The following is a 20,903-nucleotide window of genomic DNA, read 5'->3' as shown; positions in this document are numbered from 1 at the left end:
CAAACTCATTAGCCAACAGAGCCAAATATCAACAACACGACGATTGAAATTTCTTTTGAGAGCCAAATTTTTAAACTTCTTCTAACGCCACTTCTTCAAAATAGACTCGCCCAGGCCGTGGTATTTTGTGGAAGAGCCACACTCAAGGCGCCAAAGAGCCGCATGTTCTAGCCTCACAGAGAAGAAATATCCAATTAAAAGGAAAAAAGATTTGCCCTGACATGGCGAGTATAACAGGGTACGGAGATGAACAGATTAGCTCTTACTGTCAAGCCTCAGCTGAGCACCAAGCATAGCTGCTAATCCCATTACTCGGAATGAGGCTTGTATCCCTCCCCTCCGAAGGAACAGACCTAACTGCGCCCGTGCGGAGGTCTGCGATATGTCACGGGGCCTCCTGTACTCCGCCTGGTCCTGCATCCATTGCGAGGAGAACCAGAAGGCAAGTTAAGCTAAAGCAGAGGCCGGACGGGGCTGGTTTCCTGTGCAGATTCCCAGAGCGGTCAGCCTGGGCAGCCACCTTGCAGGTGGGCCTTGGACACCCCTGCTGGACTGACATTTGTCAAGGCCCCAGGGAAGGAGGCAGTGAGCCTGCCTGTGCCTCCTGCAGGTCACCTCCAGTCCCCCCACCCACTCTGACCCCCACCCACAGGCCGCGCCCTCCGCCCTCCGGGGCCTGCGGGAGCCAAGCCCACTGTCACCCAGACCAGGCCTACCCTCCTATGCAGCTCTCAACCCTGTCCTCAGCTGTGCCGGCCCCAGCTTTCCAGACCTGCCCCCTGTGCGGCCTCAGGCACAGGGAACCCGATCCGGAGGCCTGCTCTCCAGCGCTGAGATTAAGAGTCTGGCTGCTGACTTATGGGGGTGTTCAGGGAGATGGAAGGGGCGGGGGGGGGGGGGGGGGGGGGCAAGTACTAGTGAGCAAACACAGCCAGCCTGCCTTGGTTTTCACTTTCATTCGAACGAGGTTATATTTCCATCAGTGTGGAATTATTTAATTAACATGCATAGTCAGAGACGGATGCTTAAGGGGGAGGAGGGGGAAGGGTGCTTATGATTCCGAGGTCACCAGGCTCTTACTAAAAAGAAGTGTTTATTCATGTTTCTCCACTCAGATTACGTTTAGCTTATCCAAAAAAAAAAAAAGATAAGAATTACTGCAAACCACAGAAAAACACTACAGTGAGTACAGCTGCGTCACACGCCAGTACCTGGAGGGGCTCAAAGACGGCCACAATTGCTTCCCCAAAAACAAACACCGAAGTGTGGTGGCCGCTCGGGTGCTGCCGAGTACATGGACAAAGAAGGGGCTCACCGCCCACAATCACGTGGCTGAGCCAGGTCCCAGGAGGCCGCGGGAAGGGCGGTGTCACCAGCAGATTCCTCCTTTCACGCAGGCGACGGTGGAAAGAGCGAGGGACCTCACTCCTCAGAGCCGAAAGCCCACACCCGCACACCCGCCCCTGCTTCCCGCCTTCACCCCCCAGCTCCACAGAAAGACACAGGACTGTCCTCTGCGAAGGACACAATGGCGTTTTCCTCTGTTCGGCTCCGAGGACATGAATGCGACGTGTGGTGTTAATGGGAAAAGCCCACATGAGAAATTCCCCAAAGCACGAGGGGATGGCAGATGGGCAGGTGGGCAGGAGCGGGTGGGCTGGGCCCCTGCTCTGACCTGTGGGCAAGTGTCCTGAGGGTCCGAGGCCGAGGGGAGGGCAGCCAGCAGCCTCGCCCGCGGCCAGGGAGGACCAGCCCCTGGACCGGTGTCAGCTGCAGGGACAATGCGACAGTTCCGCCTGGGCATGGCACCGGATTCGAAAGGAACATCAGGTTTCCTCTTCATCTCCTAACGCAGGGGTCCTCAAACTTTTTAAAGTGGGGGCCAGATCACGGTCCCTCAGAGAGCTGGAGGGCCGGACTATATGAACTACTAATTCCTACTGTAACACCTCGGCTGCGCTCACTGCCCAAAAAACCTGGCGGGCCGGATCAGACTCCTCTGCGGGCCGCATGTGGCCCGCGGGCCGTAGTTTGAAGACCCCTGTATAATGCTTCTAAAAATCACATGGCCTCCAAGTGTTTCTACTCTGCCCAGAATTATACAGAAACCCAAAGAGTTAAACTGATAAAGTATGGTTTTTGAAAATTTCCAATTAATAATTTGAAATATTTTTCTAATCTTTGAGTCATTATACACACACACACACACACACACACACACACACACACGGAGAGAGAGAGAGACCTAAATTAGCTTTGCAATAGCAATGTATTTAATTAATAATAAATGGGGGAAAAGAAAATCCATTTTCAGAGTTTTTTTTTAATTATTACTGGAAAATTTTTAATACTAATAAGAAACATACATTACAGTATATTGAATGAGTCCATGAAATCCCTTCAATAAAAGCAAAGCAAAAACAACTTTCTGGTCCAAGTGGGGAAAGAGAACGGAGAAACTGGAATTCGGTGGGAAAAAAAGACAGGTAGGGGGAGAGAGGCTGCCGGCGGGAGGAAGGAGAAGTGAGGCCACAGACCGAGCCCATGGACAGAGCTGACTGGAGTGCCACGGCAGGTCTGCGGCTCAGATGTTGGGATCATCAGTTGTCTAGTGCCCTCGGCAAGCTGGCTGTCGCACCAGCACTCACTGCCTATTAGGGTTAGGGTTTGGGTTTGGGTTTGGGTAAGGGTTTGGGTTAGGGTTAGGGCCCTTCGATGTAGCATCACAGCCGCATGACGCACAGGGTACGCCCGGGAACGCCACCAGACCTTCTGGTGGAACCCAGCGCAGCAGAGGCCACCAGCAGGCAGGGACCCGGGGCCTGAGCCCCTGCCAGGGCTGGCAGAGGAAGTGAGCTGGGGAAGGAAAGGGCTGTCACCTGGGAAAACAGGCCCCCAGACCAGGAGGAGCCAGCCGAGTCATCCTCCTCCAGCCCGGAGCACGGAGCAGTCGCAACCATTTCTCAATCAGCAGAATAGGCCTCGGAGGTCAGCCTGTCTCTCAACCACGACCAAGGACATGGCTGACTGACTCGCCAGTCTGGGGCGGCCACAGGGAGTGAAAACTCCCAAGTGCAAGAAGCCAGGACAAATCATCACCACTAGTCAGTCCACGGCCACCTCACGCCGCCCTGAGAAACCACAGCAGGGAGAACATCGCAGCGCGCCCAGGATTTGGCTCAAATGTCAGCTCTCGGCTCCCCTGCGTCTCACCCAGGCTCACCCCCTAATGTTTAACAAGCTCTACTGTCTGCAAGGCTCTTGCACGTTAAAGTGAATTGTTGCTTAGAGACTTGAGCTGCTTGAAGCCTAGATAAGACTACTCAATACGTTTGGCATTAAACGCATCTTTGCTAAAATCAGTGGCCTATACTATAGGAACTGAAAGCCCCATTACTCTCCCTCGCCTCCACTTTCTTCGCTAATTTCACAAACACACATAAATGTCAAGCACAAGCAAGCAAGTCACCAACACTTATCCCAAACGTCCCTTCCAAACACCATCAGGCTTCTGGAAAGAGCAGTCTGGCCTTCTGCATTGCCTCCATTTACCACAGGCCCCGAATCCACCAGGCCTTCCCTCCTTCTCCCCACCCCCACCCCCACCCCCACCCCCACCCGGTCTATGGGCTTGCACCTCAGCATTATCCCGACTGTCCTCGTCACCAAGGCCAAGAGCTACATTCCCCTTCACTGTGCTTGGCCTCTCCCCTCCCTGAAATGTCCTGCTTGCTCCACTTTTTCCTCGAAGTCATCTCAGCAATTTAAAACTTCAAACATCGCCTGTGCTAAGGTCCCCAAACCATGACCTTCTGCTCTCCGCTCTTAGACCCAGATTTCACTCCATGCACATGCGCACAGGACCTGGGTGGCCATAAAACGTGCATAGTCGACCCTTTTCCCACCAACAGTGGGGTCTAATCCCTCTCCCTGAATCGGGCCCTTTGTGACCCATTTCTAACAGAAGGAGAGAAAAGTGACGCCACGTGACTTGGAGACAGGTCATAAAAAGCCACACAGCTGCCCCCTGCCTCTCTCTTGGGGACACTACCCTCCTCTCCCTCCCACCCCACCCCTGGAGCCCTGAGCTAACTTCCTGAGCGGCCTGCTGCTGAGCCAACAGCATGGTCTCCAGAGAAAACACTCAACGCAGGCAAGCAAACAGCCCTCACCAAACAGGCTGTGTGGACCGGAGACCCTGGGGGAGCAGGTGCCTGACCTCCAGCCGTCCGTGTCTTCCCAGAACAACCGGCCCTCGCGTGGTGTTTGGATGGTCCCAGCCGCAGGCTGCAAGCGGAGCCACCTGAGGCCTAGTGGCCCAGCCGAGCTGCCCCTGCTGAGCCCAGCACCTTACAGACCTGTGACCACAATCCATGCTGCCGTTTTAGACCACGGGGCGTGGGGCGGTTTGTATGCAGCTCCGGGCACCAATGGGACAGACCCCACACACACACAGACCCGCCCTCCTGCATCCGCTCTTCTCCTAAATTCTATGCCAGTTCCAACCCCTTTGTCCTCAGTCCACACCCCAGATCTCACCCCCAACTCCCTTCCATGCCGTTTTCTCTTACGAAGATTTCCTCTTTAGCCTTCAAGTCCAAGTTCAAAGATCACCCACTTTCCTTACAGAGGCCCGGCCTAGCTGTCCACTGCCTCCTCGGCCCTGATCAAACACCCATTTCACTGGAGTGGCCTCCTTGTATGCTTGCACTTGCTGCTGAAGAAATGAAGTGTTTAATTTGAAATGGGAACCACTGGGTTAGCATTTTACAGAAATAGCTTATCTTCAGTTTCACAATAATATGTATTGACTTGAATGTCTGAGTAGAAAATTCAGCTTCATCATTTTCTGGTTATAAGATACTGAGATATTCTAGTGATAGTCCTAGTGCTATAGTCACAGATTTTTCCTTAATTTCCAAAATATGTGAGTGGGGACGAAAAGGGGTCACCTGCTAATCTGGCCAGCTCCAGGCAGGTCTGTGTGGCGGCCTTGCAAACTCAGAGACCTAAAGGAACCACAAAGGATGGTCTGAAATTAAAATGTTTTAACTAAAAGCAGTGTATGGTGGGTAGTCATGTCCTAGGCCAGAACCTCCTGACAAAGGTCAATTTCTGCCCTAGCTGAGCCTGTCTATTGTCTTTTTGTATCTATAATTACATATCAGTGGAAGGTCACCCTTCAGAGGCACCACTCTGCAGAGACCACAAATCCCCTCACTGTTACTGAGCTCCTTGCTGACTGTTAGCTATCCTACACCCACCTAAGCAAAAGAGGTATGTGTCCATCATTTTACTTTTTATCCAGTCCCAGAGGTTTCCCCACTTTGCTTTCTCCCGCCTCCCTGATCTATCCGCAATGGATTTCATGTAACCCACTTGCATCTCCTCCTTTACTGTGCTGTATAAAACAAGGTGCAAAACTGCCGCTCTCCAGAGCATTCTCTCAATCCCTTGAGGTTCTGTTCCCAGAATTTGTCAAGTTTGGCTCAAATCAACTCACAAAAATCCTTCACAGGTTCGAATGTTTCTTACGTTATCATGAGGCATTGTCAGCCTCAGACAGGTTTAGAGACTTATCCAGTATCTCATAACCAGAAAATGCTGAATCTCAATTTTCCATCCAGACATAACTTCAAGTCTAGCATTCTTCGCCCTAAACATGTATATAACTAGTTCTGCTCCACGAGGACAGACACATGGCCACATTCTGATGGACCACAGCCCTTCCTATGGCGCTACCACAGCCTGCTGCTTTTAAAGGAAAAGGGAGAGCGTATATAACTCTTCCAGACACATCACACTTTTTATCAAAATAAACTCCAGCCAGACCGGTGTAGCTCAGCAGATTGAGCATAATCCCATGTACCAAGAGGACACGGGTTCAATTCCCAGAGGGGGCACATGCCCAGGCTGCGGGCTCGGTCCTCAGTCAGGGACCTGCAGGAGGCAGCTGATCCATGTTCCCCTCTCATCGATGTTTTATTAACTCCAGATGGATGCAAGATTTAAATGTAAAAACTAAAACCATACACACCAAGTGAGGATGGCATTTCTGGGAATGAGTCAAAAGCTAGAAGCTAAAGATAAAAACCCATCAATTGGTATTTCTGCTTGGGGGGAAAAAAAACACACACACATATAAAGTCAAAAGAGGAGCACCAAACTAAGAAAAAAAAAATTAGTAATTAATATCATGGACAGGGGCCACATTTACAGATCAAGAAGAATAAGACCAATAGCACAATAGTAAAATTGGTCTTTCATAGAAAATGAAATACAGGTCTTAAGCCTATCAAACGAAATACAACCACCGTCACTTTAAGAAAAATACATAATTAAACATATACCTGCTCCCCTACGAGATAAGCAAAGATGACAAAGTGTGACAACACCCAGCGGGAGGCGGGGGAAGCCGGGGCTGGCACGTCGCTGGGATGTATAATTGGCACCGCTTCTTCGAAGCAGGATTGCACACTGCCAAACTGAACAGTCACGTTCTTCTAAGAACTTCCCACGGGCACAGCGCACACTTACGGGACGGCGTGGACATACAGCTATTGCTGCAGCTTTGTTTTAAGGCCCAGGGGACACCTACACTCCATCAGTAGGGAGCAACTTAAATATCACCCTTACGGTGCATAATGTGGGGACACAAAAAATCACTTTCCTTCCACCTTCCAAGTTCTAGCCGTGTTGATCATCAAATTCACATGAGACAGATCAGCAGGAGAGAGTGTCCAAGGTTTACGGCGGATGTACATGTGGGGTGCAGTAAGACTACGGGACCCAGAGATGTTGCATTGGGCAGCTGCAGCTTATATAACACTTTGGACAAAAGAGGAGAGGACAGGGGCTGGGGATTTCAAAAGGAAAGCCGGTAATTTATACATAGATGACTAAGCGCAAGAAAGCAAACTTTCTCGGGGCCACCCAGAAACAATGGGACCGAAGGAAGTTCAACCAACAGGCTGGGTGAGGATGCTCCCTCCTTTAGCAGGTTTTTCCACCTGAATGTCTGCAGGCCGGTGGGGGAGGGTCAGAGCGCTTTCAGAGTCTTTTTTTTTTTTTTTTTTTGGCATACTGTTTTTATTTTAACACAGACTGTCTCCGTGGGTAGAGAAGACACTGGTAACAGTGGTGACATTGCCATCCAAGGGACATAACCCAGGAGACAGGACTGGCAGGGAGGTTTACCTTTTGCAATCTTTTAATCATTTTGAATTTTGTGTCATGTGCATTAATTACCTGGCCGTGCTAGTCAAAATGATGCTGGAGAGTGCTTTTAAAATATAATGAGGCGTTTTTAAGGCAAGGAATAGAATGAAAAAGTCAAAGGAGATTACTTAGGGAGTTGCTGAGAAATCTAGATAGGTGGACAGCTATAAACCAATATGCTCTCAGTGGCTTTTCAGAGTAGGATTACAAGTGATTTTCTTTTCTTTTTCTCCATCTATATTTATTGATTTCTCTAAAATGAACAACGATTCTCAACCACCAAAAAGTACTTTTAACTCAGACTTCCACTAAACATAAATCCCTTGGACATTTACTAATAAAAATACATCGCTAAGATTATGGTTTCTGTACAGCTAGTCCCCACCCAGTTTAAGTAACATCTGGCAGAGTCTCTGGAGGAAGGTTAAATGCAGCCAACAATTAAAACATAAATAATGAACCCCCACAGGAAAATAAAACGATCTGCACCTACAACAAAAGGCTCAGCAGCACAGAAGGTCGGGGGTTGGGTGTTCTTTTGCTCTGAACCAGGAGCTATCTATTTAGATGGTGTGCATGAATTATTCCACGCTGAGCTCTTACTAACCACTCATGACCCCTCCTCCTACCACTTAAGCTTTTCCCTGGGGACCAGGCTGGCTTCCGCACAAAAATAAATGCAGGAAGTGAGTGTGAGCTAACAAAGACATCAGCACCATATGGAACACGAGACTTGACCAAAGAAACCGAGAACCTGGGCTGCTCACACCTAGATCGTGAGCAGACCGCCCCTGTTACCGGCATCTCCGTATTGTTTTACTTTGAGTAAGCGAACCTCCCAGTTTGGTTCTCTGCCAGGCTTAATTACAATGCTGAAGTCACAGTGACATCTTACTGTGTCACCGCTTTCTCTCGGCCTGCCCTCCTCCCCGTTTTCTTTGGCCTTCCTTCCCCCCTTAAAATAAAGTGTGCGTGTGTGCGTGTGTGTGTGTGTGTGTGTGTGTGTGTAATTCAAACAAAAACGCTTAGTGACTAGCTATCACTTCCATATAATGGTGCCAAACTAGAAGTTATTACTAACAGAGCAGTGAGCATAAATATTTATCCAGCCCCATAAAAAGCAGGAGGGAGGCTTTTACCATGTTTGCACTAGTTAGCACAGAACAGGAAATACCACACACATTAGACGTGCTGTGCGGGGCTTAACACGTTGAAATTCGACAGGCACCAGCAGGCTCAGGTATATTTTAAATCACTTGACATTGACTGAGCTCTCAATTTAAGCAGAGCGTTTTATACAAAGTCCTGATACAGAAGATGGTGAGAAATACTAGAATCGGAGCCTGACACTGTTGCGTATTAGAACGTGCCACTAAAGACACAAAGAAAACTGTTCATTTCCAAACTCTACAGCTCTGCTGACTAACACAAAGGATACATTTTGACAGCTTCATATAGGGAAGAAGGTAAAGAGTCACTTTCAATAGAGAAATGCACTTAAGACAAGAGGCAGGGCATTTGATTTCGCCTCTAGAGGTGTGTTTTTAAAGGGACAGATAAATGCGACGATGTCCACATGTATTCGGTAAAAGTGTTCTCATTTGGTTTTAAAAACTATGCAAAATAATCACAATTCAAGAGCCAAGCAGAGTGTGATAAGCCAGCATTATTTGCTAGTGAGCAGGAGGGTTTGCAATCCTAGGCTCCGCCTCCACGCTAAGCCAGGCATCCATCTCCCTGAGTCACTGAAGACTGAGCCATCCACCCCACCAGCTCAAACCTCCCATTAACTCACCCCTCCCCCAAGCCCTGCTCAGCCTCATCAGCAACTTTCTCCAGCTAACCGCACAGCCCCACTTCCTTTAAAACTGCAGAGGGAAAAAGAGCAGGAGACGGGAGGAAGGAAGGATCCAGAGTCCAACTTGGAAGGTCACTAGGTTCTGACAGCTGGAAGGGGCCCCTGCATCTCCCCTTCCATTGCAGGTAACCCCAGACATTTCTGAGCGCCTACTGTGCGCCCTGGGAACATAAAGATAAAAAGGCCAGAGAGCCAGGCAGACGGAACCAGCAGCGTGAGGCAAGGCTCCGTGGCCGACACGCAGCACAGCGGCACAGGGAGCCCGCTGGCCTTCCCGGCAGGTGCCTCACCTGTCATTCAGAGCCGTCTCTTGAAGAGGAGGAATACGATGAAAAGCAAGGATTAACAGTATGGCTCAGTGATTGAGGGTCCACCTATGAACCAGGAGGTCACAGTTCGACTACTGGTCAGGGCACATGCCCTGGTTGCGGGCTCAACCCCCAGCATGTAGGAGGCAGCTGATCAATTAATTTTCTCTCATCACTGATGTTTCCATCTCTCTCTCCTTCACCCTTCCTCTCTGAGATCAATAAAAATATATTTAAAAACACACACAAAAACCCCAAAAACACAAAGACTAACATAACTATGTCTAACACACACACACACACACACACAAGTCCTACAAAAACCAAGCGGAGTCGACAGCCAGTTGGGATACTGCGTCTCACCAATGGCTGATTCTTACCAGAGGGCTGGACCACAAAATCCAATCAAGTTAGTCCCTCCACTTACTTAAATCGGACACAGCTACTGACAAGCACCAAGCACGGTCGTTCCAAACACTTCGTGTTAACGATGGCAATGGAAGTCAGGGACAAAAGTGCATGCAGAGGTCTGACACCCCAATTGTCCCCATTCAAAATCAGGACGGTGCTGGCTTCCATGGTGGCCCTGCCTCCTCCTCACCACACTCACCAGGCTGGCGATGAGTTTTCTGACTCCAAATCTGAATGGCTGCTATGTGCAAACCACCATGTTACCCAACCCTGGGCAAGGATATAGGACATGCCTCTCCCCTCACGAAGTTAAAAACATAGACAGTGTGTGTGTGTGTATATACATATCTGTATCTGTAAAGTACATATTATATGTTATAAGTGCTCAGTGTGAGAGTGATTTGAGGGATGGGTGAGAAAGTCAGGGTTGGAAGGCTCCGAAGAATCTTACAATTTCTCAAAAGTAACATACAAAACTGTATCCATGAAATACGGTTTTACTTACATAAAACACATAAGCCTGAAGGAAAACACTGGAGGGTAACAAGCAAAAAATGAAAACTGTTGAGTTGAGGCTCAAAACAACAGTCCTTTCTACCCCAACTTTCTAAATGTGCCCGGTTGTTCTCGGTTGTGCTTTTTAGCATTTCTGCATCTTTTGGGAGCGAGCTGCGCATGTAGCAGCACCTCCAGGAGGTAGCAGCCCGGAGAGAGGGACCTGCCCTGCCAGGCCCCACGCCGCCAACAAGGACCCCGCGGGCACCGCCCGCACCCCGCGTTCGGAGCCGCGCGCCCAGGGCCGCGGAGCAGGCTGGGCTTTGTGCGGTGGAGCTGCATCCTGAGGGGAAAAGACGACCCTTCCTATGCAAAGCCGCCTCCCCCCTCACCCCAAATAAGCCCACAGACTCCACTCCACGGCTGCGGACAGCTGCGAGTTAAAAGTCTGCGTCCCGACCATCGCCACGAGACCAAACGCCAACCAAACCCCAGGTCCACCAGGGACGGAGACGGGTCCTGCTGCCACGCCGACAGGCGGAGGGCCCGGCCCCGGTGCCTCAGTTTCCACCCGGTACGAGAGCCAGCTGTGCGGCCCTCGCTCCGCGCCGCCTTCCACCCGAAACGCACCGCCTCCCTCCGCCTCGGCCCCTCCGCCGCCGGCGCCCTCCTCCACCGGGTCACTGCAGGAAGCGCCACCGGACCCGGGGCGGCCGCCCGCGGTGCACCTGCCGGGCCCGCGCCCCCGCCGCGCCCCGCGCCCTCACCTGGCTCGCCGCGCTCCATCGCCGCCGCCTCCGGTTCCCCGCGCGGTCTCCTGCTCCGACCACGCCGCGGCTCCTCCTCGCTCCGCCGCCGCTGGCGCCGAGTCCCCGCCCCCCAGGCGTCCGGCGCCTCCCCACCACCTGACCGCCGCCCGGTGCGCCGCCACGTAGCGGGGCGGGGGGCGGGGCCGCGGAGGAGGGCGGGCCGCGGAGGAGGGCGGGCCGCGGAGGAGGGCGGGCCGCGGAGGGGGGCGGGGCCGCGGGAGGTGGCAGGCGGGGGCGGGGCCGCGGGAGGCGGGGGGCGGGGCGTGGCCTCGGGATGCGGTGGGGGCGTGGCCTCGGGAGGTGGAGGGCCGAAGGCGGGGCCACGGGGGCGTGGCGCCCCACACGGGAGTTATTCCTACGTGGTCTCCTCCGAGGCGGCTGCGCTGCCCTCCCGGCCCGGGCACGCTCAGGTGGAGAAGGACGCTCGGAAGGGTCTGGAGAGAAGCCTTTGCCCTGCCGTCTCCGTAGGCCCTCCGACGGGAACCATCCCCTTCCAACTTCAGCAGGTCCCAAAGGCGAAAACTACACCGAATCTCCAAATTTCATGTCCTCCCATCTTTTCACAGAAAGCGCGCGTTTTCCTGCGACAAATCAGGAAGGTTTTCCAGCAATAAGAACTGTTCTGAGTGCAGGGTTAAGTGCATTAAATTAGCCAGCCGGCAGCACTCCGGCAGGCAGGGTCTGTTGGAAATGCACTCTGAGGTTCGGTGTCCACTGGCCAAGCGGACAGTTACTGCCATTAGCACTGCAGTTACTCTCCTCCATGAAGGCACTTCGGTTCTGTCACTTCAAGGCTGCACCTCGGCTTCATAAGCCAGCTGAGCCTGCGGGTGATACAACTTCACTTCTTCCGGTGTTAGCTGGAGACGCCGCCTTGGCCTTGGCCTTGACCTTGACCTTCAGCCTGCAGCGTGGCCTAGCTCTCCAGGCACAGCGGCTCTTCCTGGGTGTTTAGTTGTCACAGTCAGCTGAAGACCATGCGGCTGCCCCCTGCAAACCCAGGAGACCTCCCTCCGATTCCTGCGCCTACTGCACTCGCCTCCTGCCGGATGCCACTCACGCCTGGCACCCCTCAGGCCACTGCTACAGCCACACGCCCTACTAGGTCAAGATGGCCCTTGACCCTTGACCAGCAGGTCAAGGGCCATCTTGGCCTTGTTTTCGTGCCTTTTATGAGAGCATGCATTGAACAATACTGTAAGTTTAGCTTTCATATTTGCATTTTAAAATGAGGTCTATTGTGTCTGCTAACAACCCAGTGTTTGTAACAAAGATGCACAATACTCTGCTTTTTTAAAACTTACTTTTGAAGTGTAATGGTACAGTAAATTTTGGCACTGGCAAGAATTCCATTATGTAAAGAACTTTTGACAAGCTGCTGCTCAGATCTACCATATAGTGGTAACAGCTAGCGAGACTGTCTCCCAGCCTATGGGCTAACTTGTGGACAAATCAATAGCACTGATGTTGGTTAGAAATATTATTTTTTAAAGATATTTTTATTGATTTCAGAGAGGAAGAGAGAGGGAGAGAGAGACAGAAACATCCATGATGAGAGAGAATCACTGATCGGCTGCCTCCTGCACGCTCCACACTGGGGATCGAGCCAGAAACCCAGCCATGTGCCCCAAATGGGAATCAAACTGCGACCTGGTTCATAGGTTGACGCCCAATCACTGAGCCATATCAGCTGGGCTAGAAATATTATTTATTCAACTCAGATCTAGTTAATGTGCTGTGTGGAAATGGGCTTGCCTGTTATGTATGTTGGAAGGAAAAATGCCTCATTTTTTAAAGAATGCATTTGCTGTCCACCAGTGGCAGAGAAGGCTAACGGCCTACCCAGGGTCTTGCTTTCCACTGTCCTTTCTGAGAGATCCCAGTTGTTTGGGCAAGCAGTGTCCAGCAGAAAGACTGGCCACTCGGCCTCCCTTGCAGCGGGGTTGGCTCTCTCACACATTAGAGGCCAGTGTGACATGAGCAAAGTGAGCTAGTCACAACCTCCAAGAAATCATTTAAGAAGAAGACAGTGTTGGCAACATTATTTTTCCCTTCCCCTTCCCCCTTCCTGTCTAGAAGGCCAGCGGCCACATTGCTGGCAGAGGATGAAAGCCAAGCCCTCCGCAGAGGAGACACCTAGAAAGAGGCTGGGTCCTCAGGGGCATCGGGAGGAAATTGACAATTGACATTTTGGTTTTTTAAATTGCTTGGGGGGGGGGGGAGAAGAGAGAGAGAGAGGAAGAGAGGGACATCGGTTTGTTATTCCACTTCTTTAGGCATTCAGTGGTTGATTCTCGTATGTGCCCTGACCAGGGACTGAATCCCCCTCCTCGGTGTATCGGGATGACACTCCAACCAGCCCAGCCCCGGGCCAGGGCAGCCCCTGACGGCTTGAAGCCGCTCCAGTTGGCTTCCGGTTACATGGAGCCAAATGCAATCCTAATAAACAGCAAGCCATCTTTCAAAAATCCCTTCTTGTTATGTGCCAGCACAGGTATGCCCATGCCACCCCAGCCGCAGGTGAATATTAACTTACTCTCTCTATGACGTTAAGTAAGCACTGTCCACACCGCGAACAGCCAGAGCAGGGAATTTCCACAGACGCCTGCTTTTCTCTTGTGCCTTCCGCTACTTAATTTTCTTTTTTTCCTGACACACCAGAAACTGCACGTACCTCTGGGGCCGTGTTCCTTCTGAAACCACCAGACCGGGGGCTGCCCACTCGGGGGCCTGGAGGGCGGCCAGCACTACCCCCATCACCGGGCAGAGCTGACCCCCCTCAAAGGCCCGGGACGGGGGAAGACACTAGATTCACTTTGCAGCGTCCTTGCCGTTCATGGCGGCATGGATTCCTTTTTCAGTTTCTTTTTACAAACACCCATTTATTGTTAAAATGTCTGCATGGAAATTCCCCCCAACGCAGATGAGTCGAAACAAATGGAAATTTTCAAGGGGCTAGAGGACATGGCAGCTGTGCGTGGTAAGTGGAAACCGTCTCCGCCCTCACTGGGCACCCCCTGACAGCCAGCAGAAACCACACAGAGTGTGCCGGCGGCAGGTGCCATCAGCTGGTTGAGGGCTGTCCTGTGCAATCCTCAAGATTGCCAGTCCCATTCTGGTCCAGGCACAAACCTGGGACACTTCCAGCCTCTCTTTCTCTCTCTTCCTGTCTCTAAACATGTCTTCTAAACATGTCCTCCGGTACATGTCCTCAGGTGAGAATAAAAATAAAAAGAACGCCCTTCATTAAAAACATGCACACAGCCCTGGTTGGCATTGCTCAGTGGTTAGAGCGGCAGCCTGCACACCAAAGGGAAGTAGGTTCAATCCTGAGTGGAGCCCAGGGACCTGGATTGTTGTGTCTCTCTCATATTGATGTTTCTCTCCCCCATCCCCCACCACACTCCCACCCCTTTCACTCTCTAAAAATCAATGGAAAAAAGTATCCTTGGGTGAGAATTAACAAAACAAACAAACAATCAAAACTTTATCCTGGGAAAAAAGCCAAAACGAAGGTCCAGAGGGAGGAGGTTTGGGAGTTAGTTGCAGGTTTCCAGGGCAGGGTGTAAGGAGGGGGTGGGGATGGGTGGGCGTGTCCATTGGCCCCAAGGACTGCTCACCCATAGAGGCGCAGGTGGGCAGGTTCTGAAGCCTGGGCCCAGCCCGGGGCGCCCAGGAGCCTGAGTCTGGGGTGGCCAGGTAACATCCAGGACACCCAGTTCAATTTGAATCTTACGTGAACAAGAAATAACTTTTTAGTGTAAGTATAGCCCCTGCAATGTTTGCAACATACAAAATCTTCACTGGTCCCTGTGTTTTCATTTGCTGACTGGCCACCCTGTCGGGCAGTTCTGGCTGTCTAGTCACAATTTTGAAAAAGTTATCACCCAAAGTTAGAAGGTCCAAGAAACCAAAGCAGGTTTTGGATAATTACCTGATTTAACGTCAGGTAATTAGCATGTAATTGCTAAGGAAAACATTACAGCCTTGCATTCTCTCGGCTCTGAAGACTGTGAAGGTGACATAAACAGCCGGGGAAGGTGTGAAGATGGTATGGCAGGAAAGGGCACTGCACGCTAATGCAAGTCAGACGTGGAGATCCCGCAACCATCACAGGAAGTGGCTCCCGGCATTGATTTTGTTAAGAAAGCCATACACCACTTCATTTCCTTGTGTGTGTTTAAACCGCTTTGAATTGTGTCCATTAGATTACGTCATGGGAGCTGAACAAGTTTGAGGAAGATGCTAAATGCTTAAAATCTCTTAGCAAGCCATGTTCCGAGGGCAGCTCTTGATGGGACATAACTTCAAAGTCTCTTTAATGAAATAAGGGTTTTCATGTTCCAATGAGGACATGATTTTAAGAAATGTCTAACCCTGGAGAATCCAAGATGGCTGCACAGGTAAACACCTAACAGCAGCTGCACACAACAATTTCAATAAAATACAACTAAAATATAAAATGGACATTACCCAGAACTACAGAAAAGTCGACTGACTGGAAATTCTACAACGAGAAGCAAGGAGAAAACCAGAAGGAAGAGCGGAGGAGCTGTAAAAGCCTAAGGTACAGAGACACGCAGCGCGCACGAAGAGGAAGGAGCCGGAGAGGAGGGGAGGCTGAGCGCCTGGCTGGCGTTCCCTAGCGGGAAGGAGATAAAAGCTCCGACTGTGCTGAACCCCAGACCCGACAGCACTGAATCCCAGTTCTAGGCCAGACCCTGGGGACCCAGGCTCAAACAGAGGGACTGTGAGGCAGAATCCCAGGGGAGTGGCGAAAGGCAGAACCCTCGGAGGCGCGCACATTGCATGCAGAGGACTGACTGTTGACTCTGCTGCTAGATTGCTCTGGCAGAAAGGAGACAAAGGCTCCGGGCTGTGCTGGGTCCCAGTTCCGACTGCTCTGAACCCCAGTTCTAGGCCAGACCCAGGGGACCCAGGCTCACACAGAGGGAGCTGGGCTGTAAGGCGGAAACCCAGGGGAGCAGCAAAAGGCAGAGCCCCTGGAGGCACGCACATTGCGCGCAAAGAAGGGACAGTTGGCTGTGCCGCGGGAGTGCCCTGGCGGGAAGGAGACAAAAGCTCCAGACTGCTCTGAACGCCACCTCCAACTCCACTTCCAACTGAACTGAACCCCAGTTCCAGGCTCATTGGGGGAGAGCCTAGACTGTTTGGTAGCAGGCGAAAATCGAGGGCACCTTTCTCTCAGAGGTGCTTGCAGCGAGTGCTGAAGGACCCTGGGGAATACTGAGACTCAGAAACCGCATAGGGCGGGGCTGACGGAAGCCAAGGCTGTAGGCTCCACCCTGAAACCCTGCCCCATCCAAGCAGAACACAGAGACTTTTAAGGCTACCAACTCAGGGAAGCTGCGAAAATGCCGAGACAAGAAAATAGATCACAAACGAAAGAAATGGAGGACAAAAAGCGACTGGATATAGAGTTCAAATCCAAACTTATAAGGTTTTTCAAGAATTTCCTAGAAAAGGTCAATAAGACCTATGAGGATATGAAAAGGGATCAACTAAAATTAATAAGGAATCAACAAGAAATAATAAGGGATCAACAAGAAATAAAGAATACATTGTCTGAAATAAAAAAATATTATACAGAGTCCTAAAAACAGAATGGAAGATCACAAGAATCAAGTCAAAGATTTGGAACATAAAGAGCCAGAAGACACTCCTCCGCAAAAGCAAGAAGGCAAGAGAATCCAGAAAATTGAAGATAATGTAAGAACCTCTGGGACAACTTCAAGCGAACCAACATCAGAATTATGGGGGTCCCAGAAGAAGAGAGAGAGCAAGTCGAAGCCAGTTTGGCTCAGTGGTAGAGCATCGGTCTATGGACTGAAAGGTCCCGGGTTTGATTCCGGCCAAGTGCATGTACCTTGGTTGAGGGCACATCCCTGGTGGGGGTGTGCAGGAGGCAGCTGGTCGATGTTTCTCTCTCATCAACGTTTCTAGCTCTCTATCTCTCTCCCTTCCTCTCTGTAAAAAATCAATAAAATATATTTAAAAAAAAAAAAAAAGAAGAAGAGAGAGAGAGCAAGATATCGAAAACATACTGAAAGAAATAGTGACAGAAAACTTCCCCCGCCTGGTGAAAGAATTAGACTTACAAGTCCAGGAAGCGCACAGAACTCCAAACAAAAGAAATCCAAAGAAGACCACACCAAGACACATCACAATTAAAATTCCAAGAGCAAAAGACAAAGAGAAAATATTAAAAGCAGCAAGAGAAAAACAGGTAGTTACCTATAAAGGAGCACCCATACGATTGTCAGCTGACTTCTCAACAGAAACCATGCAGGCCAGATGGGAATGGCAAGAAATATTCAAGGTGATGAATAGTAAGAACCTACAGCCAAAAATAATCTACCCAGCAAAGCTATCACTCAGAATCGAAGGCCAGATAAAGAGCTTCACTAATAAAAAATAAAAAAATAAAAAGCTAAAGGAGTTCATCAACACCAAACCAGAATTATATGAATTGCTGAAGGGGGTTCTTTCAGAAGAGAAAGTAAATAAAGATAAAAATTATGAACAACAAATACGTAACTATCAACAAGTGAATCTAAAAACAAAGGAAATTAAAAAAAAAAAACCTGATGAACAATATTAACTGTTGAATATAATAGAATCAGAGGTATGGAAGGGGAGTGAACTGACGATTCTTGGGGAAAAGGGGAGAGGGGGATGTGGGAAGAGACTGAACATAAACTGTGCACCTATGGATGAGGACAATGGGGGGTGGGAACCTGGTGGAGGAGAGCAATGGAGCGGGGGCGGGGAAGGGGGGGGGGAGAGGAACATTTGTAATAATATGAACAATAAAGATTTATTAAAAAAGAAGAAGAAAGAAATGTCTAACCCTAGCCAGGTGGCTCAGTTGGTTGGAGTGTCGTCCTGTGTACTGAAGGGTTGTAGGTTTGATACTTAGGGCACATGCCCAGGTTGTGGGTTCGATCTCCAGTCATGGCACTTATGGGAGGCAACCAGTCCATGTTTCTTTCCCACCTCCCTTCTCCTTCTTCTTCTTCTTCTTCTTCTTCTTCTTCTTCTTCTTCTTCTTCTTCTCTCTCTCTCTCTCTCTCTCTCTCTTCCTCTCCTCCCACCCTTTCTTTCTCTCTCTCTCTCTCTCAAAAAAAAAAAATTTTAATAAAACATATCCTCTGGTTAGGATTAAAAAGAAAAGTAATGTTTGATTCTGCAAAAGGGCATGAGCAAAGTAGGATAATGTGATTCCCCTGTGCAAAATACTTTGGTCATTATTACCACTGGATCCCTGGGAAATGAACTGTGAGCCGGAGGGCGGTTTGTGTGCTGGGAGCTTTCTGGGGATAAACCTGTGGGGAGGGAAGCAAGCGAGATTAAGCTGGGTGTGGCCTTCCGTGCAGTCACACAGAGACTCCCGCCCTCCGGCAGCTGTAGGGCTGCAGCCGCCGGAGTTGTACCAGATTGAAGCAAGGGGCCCTGCCTTTATGCCCCACGCTGACCCATCCTAAGAAATGGCTGCCCTCAGGAAATAATTTTGGGCAAGGTGGCCTACTCCCACTGCGGGCAAGTCTCCAAGGGAGCATAGCGGACAGCCATCAGCTGCCTACAGCCCAGGCCTGCAGGGCTCAGCGGGTGGTACCGCTCAGCACCCTCTCCCTCACATTCTGTGAACCGCTTGGGCTTCTCTACCTATATTATAAATTATCACTATGCATCAGACTACAACTGTCAAGCAAGGAAATAAAAACTTAACCTGCCTTCCAATGAGAATGGAGTTCCAGAAAGATGTTTCCCTGCCCAGATGACAGACCCTCAGCCCAGAACCTTCCTCAAAGGGGCAAAGACTCCGATGACATTGGGGTGACATGCTATGTCAATACCACTGAAGTGTTTCCAAAAAAAGTGTCACTCATGCTATTTTTAAGCCTAGTTCTGAGAGAGAGAGAGAGAAAGAGAAACAGAGAGAGAGAAAAACACAGAGAGAGAGAAACAGAGAGAGAGAGAGAGAAACAGAGAGAGAGAGAAACAGAGAGAGAGAGAAACAGAGAGAGAGAAACAGAGAGAAAGAGAAACAGAGAGAGACAGAGAGAGGAGGAGGAGGAGGAGGAAGGGGGATGGAGGGAGGGGCCAGTCCTAAAGCCAAGCAGGGTGAGTGCCTCCTCACAGATGTACCAAATGAAAATGATGGGTCACTGAGAGCATCTCCTCCCCTCGCTTATCTTCTCCGGCTTCCTCCCCAGGGGAAAGTCGAGAAGCAGAGGCTCCTGAAGTAGGCCATTAGTGCAGAAGTGAAACCACCCACCAGAGCTACTGTGTCTGAACCAGGAGAGAAACATTCTCTTCAGTCTCCACGTATAAGCCTGAGTGTCCCCTGGTCACGGGATGCAGGCGCCCACTCGCTGGCCTGGGGCTGAACTGCCTGCAGAACACCTCCTGTGCTCCCGACATATGCTAAGTCTTAAATGCTGCACCGGAAAACAAACCCAGCTGTTTCCTCCCATTCACACTTCATTATAGTCAATGCTGGGCTTTTAATAAGATAAAATCAATGTGAGGGTACATTAATACTCTGACTTCTCCCCAACCTCGGGCAACAGAATGGCTTCTTGCCAATGAAGAGCTGAGACACCAAGATCCTAAGAAATGTACTCAGAATCACAGACCTCTTAAGTGTCGGAGCTTAGAGACCTGTCTGCCACGCCCTGACAGCACAATGGCCTGAGGATGCCTTGGCACAGTGCCCCACCTCACTGAGGAAGAGCCCGCATGGGCATGGCCGGCACACCCCCACCAGCGCCCTCCGGTGGCCGGGCTGAGGATCAAACATCTGCAGCACGTCGCCCACTCAAGACTTGTCTGCTCTCTCGGAACGGCCGCCTCCTCCTCATAGGAGCAGCCAGAGCAATGTGTTCAACGTGGAAACCCATACAAATGAAACAGCTGTGGCAAACATTTTACCAGCTCTGGCGGACGTTACGGCAGCACCACTCTGCCCACGATGGGACACAGGTCAGCCTGTGGCATGGGTAGGACAGACAACAGCATGGCTCCCGAGTCCCTGCTCACTGGTCCTGGGCATTGCGATCACCGTTAATACTTCTTGCTGAACTTGGATGAAGAAAGCAGGCTAGACGATCAATAATTCTCTCCCATCAATGTTTCTCTCTTTCTCTCTCTCTCTCTCTCATCCTGTCTGAAATCAATAAAAATATATTTAGCAAAAAGAAAGAAAGGAAGGAAGGAAGGAAGGAAGGAAGGAAGGAAGGAAGGAAGGAAGGAAGGAAAAAAAGAAAGAAAGAAAGAAAGAAAGAAAGAGGGAGGGAGGAAGGGAGGGAGGGAAGAAGGAAGGAAGGAAGGAAGGAAGGAAGGAAGGAAGGAAGGAAGGAAGGAAGGAAGGAAAGAAAAGAGACCATGCCCCATCTGAAGGAATGAAGCTGGTTGGCTTGCTTACCTTGAGCCTCCAAGGCTGTGGGATTGATTTCCTGTCCTGGGTTGGGCGGTGGGGTTCCTGGTTTTGAAGCACTTACAGGTGAGGGCGGATGTTCTGGGTTTTGTCACAGTGGCCATGATGTGGTGCACTGTGTTCTCTCTGCTCAGTCACAGTCTCACTGGTGGTCATCATGATGACAGAAAAGCCAAGGAGATCGCTCAGCGCTGGGCTGTGGAGACAGCTGGACAGCCCCCAAGAATCAGAGATCCAGATCTCAGTCGCCCCTGAGTTGGTCAACTCCTCAAAAGTCAGAAAATGACCAAGACAGGGTCCCAAAATACTAAGGAAGGAAGAAAGACATGGGTGATGGCCAGGCC

At 50.5% G+C, this 20,903-nt stretch overlaps 1 protein-coding gene across 6 annotated transcripts in view; it reads right to left on the bottom strand.

The window, feature by feature from the left end:
- TPD52 (tumor protein D52) overlaps positions 1-11,201 on the bottom strand; it is a 66,717-nt gene extending 55,516 nt beyond the window's left edge. For all 6 annotated transcript variants that reach the window (XM_084864326.1, XM_084864327.1, XM_084864328.1 and 3 more), the window contains exon 1: positions 11,058-11,201. In XM_084864326.1, the coding sequence (XP_084720452.1) occupies positions 11,058-11,076 (19 nt within the window). In that variant the 5' untranslated portion in view covers positions 11,077-11,201. The remainder of the gene's footprint in view (positions 1-11,057) is intronic.
- Positions 11,202-20,903: the final 9,702 nt, after the last annotated feature.

This window comes from Pipistrellus hanaki (genome assembly GCF_964339955.1).
Source record: "Pipistrellus hanaki genome assembly, chromosome: 17".
NCBI lineage: Eukaryota > Metazoa > Chordata > Mammalia > Chiroptera > Vespertilionidae > Pipistrellus > Pipistrellus hanaki.
Note: the sequence above shows the minus strand (reverse complement) of the source record. Positions and strands in the feature narration are given on the sequence as shown.